Genomic DNA, 927 nt, shown 5'->3' with positions numbered 1-927 from the left:
ATGGATGTCTTCATGCCTCCCAACAATGTGACTGAATTTGTTCTCCTGGGACTCACACAGAATCCACATGTGCAGAAAATGCTTTTCATTGTCTTTCTGTTCATCTTCCTATTTACTGTGCTGGCCAATCTGCTCATTATCATGACCATCTCCCTCAGCCCCACACTTTCTGCTCCCATGTACTTCTTTATCACTCACTTGTCCTTCATAGATGCCTCTTTGAGCTCTGTCTCCACCCCCAAAATGACCATTGACCTGCTGCACCAGAGGAGTACCATCTCCTGGGGTGCCTGCCTGGCTCAGCTCTTTATGGAGCACTTCCTGGGGGCATCAGAGGTCATCGTCCTCACCGTCATGGCCTATGACCGCTTTGTGGCCATCTGCAAGCCTCTGCACTACACGACCATCATGCGACAGGGGATCTGCCAGCTCCTGATGGTGGTGGCCTGGATTGGGGGGATCCTACATGCCACTGTGCAGATTCTTTTCACTATGGACTTGACCTTCTGTGGTCCCAATGTCATTGACCACTTCATGTGTGATTTCTTCTCACTGTTGGAAATTGCCTGCAGCAACACCTACAGGCTTGGAATGGTGGTAGCAGCTAACACTGGCTGCATGGTCTTGCTCATTTTTTTCATGCTACTTATTTCCTACATAGTCATCCTGAGCTCCCTGAAATCCCATGGCTCTGAAGGACGACGCAAAGCCCTCTCTACATGTGGATCCCACTTTACAGTAGTGGTGCTCTTTTTTGTCCCTTGTATTTTCACCTACACTCGACCTGTGGTCACTTACCCTGAGGACAAGTTGGTGACTGTGTTCTTTGCAATCCTCACTCCCATGTTAAATCCTATCATTTACACAGTGAGAAACACAGAGGTGAAAAATGCCATGAGGAGTTTGTTGAAGAGGAGAGTAAGTTAG

The 927-nt window shown here is 48.2% G+C and overlaps 1 protein-coding gene across 1 annotated transcript; it reads left to right on the top strand.

Annotated features, from left to right (window-relative positions):
- On the top strand, positions 1 to 927 carry LOC130850177 (olfactory receptor 140-like). The gene has a single exon (XM_057729573.1). The coding sequence runs from the start codon at positions 1 to 3 to the stop codon at positions 925 to 927; it is 927 nt and encodes a 308-aa protein (XP_057585556.1).

The sequence above is a fragment of the Hippopotamus amphibius genome, chromosome 3 (genome assembly GCF_030028045.1).
Source record: "Hippopotamus amphibius kiboko isolate mHipAmp2 chromosome 3, mHipAmp2.hap2, whole genome shotgun sequence".
NCBI lineage: Eukaryota > Metazoa > Chordata > Mammalia > Artiodactyla > Hippopotamidae > Hippopotamus > Hippopotamus amphibius.
Note: the sequence above shows the minus strand (reverse complement) of the source record. Positions and strands in the feature narration are given on the sequence as shown.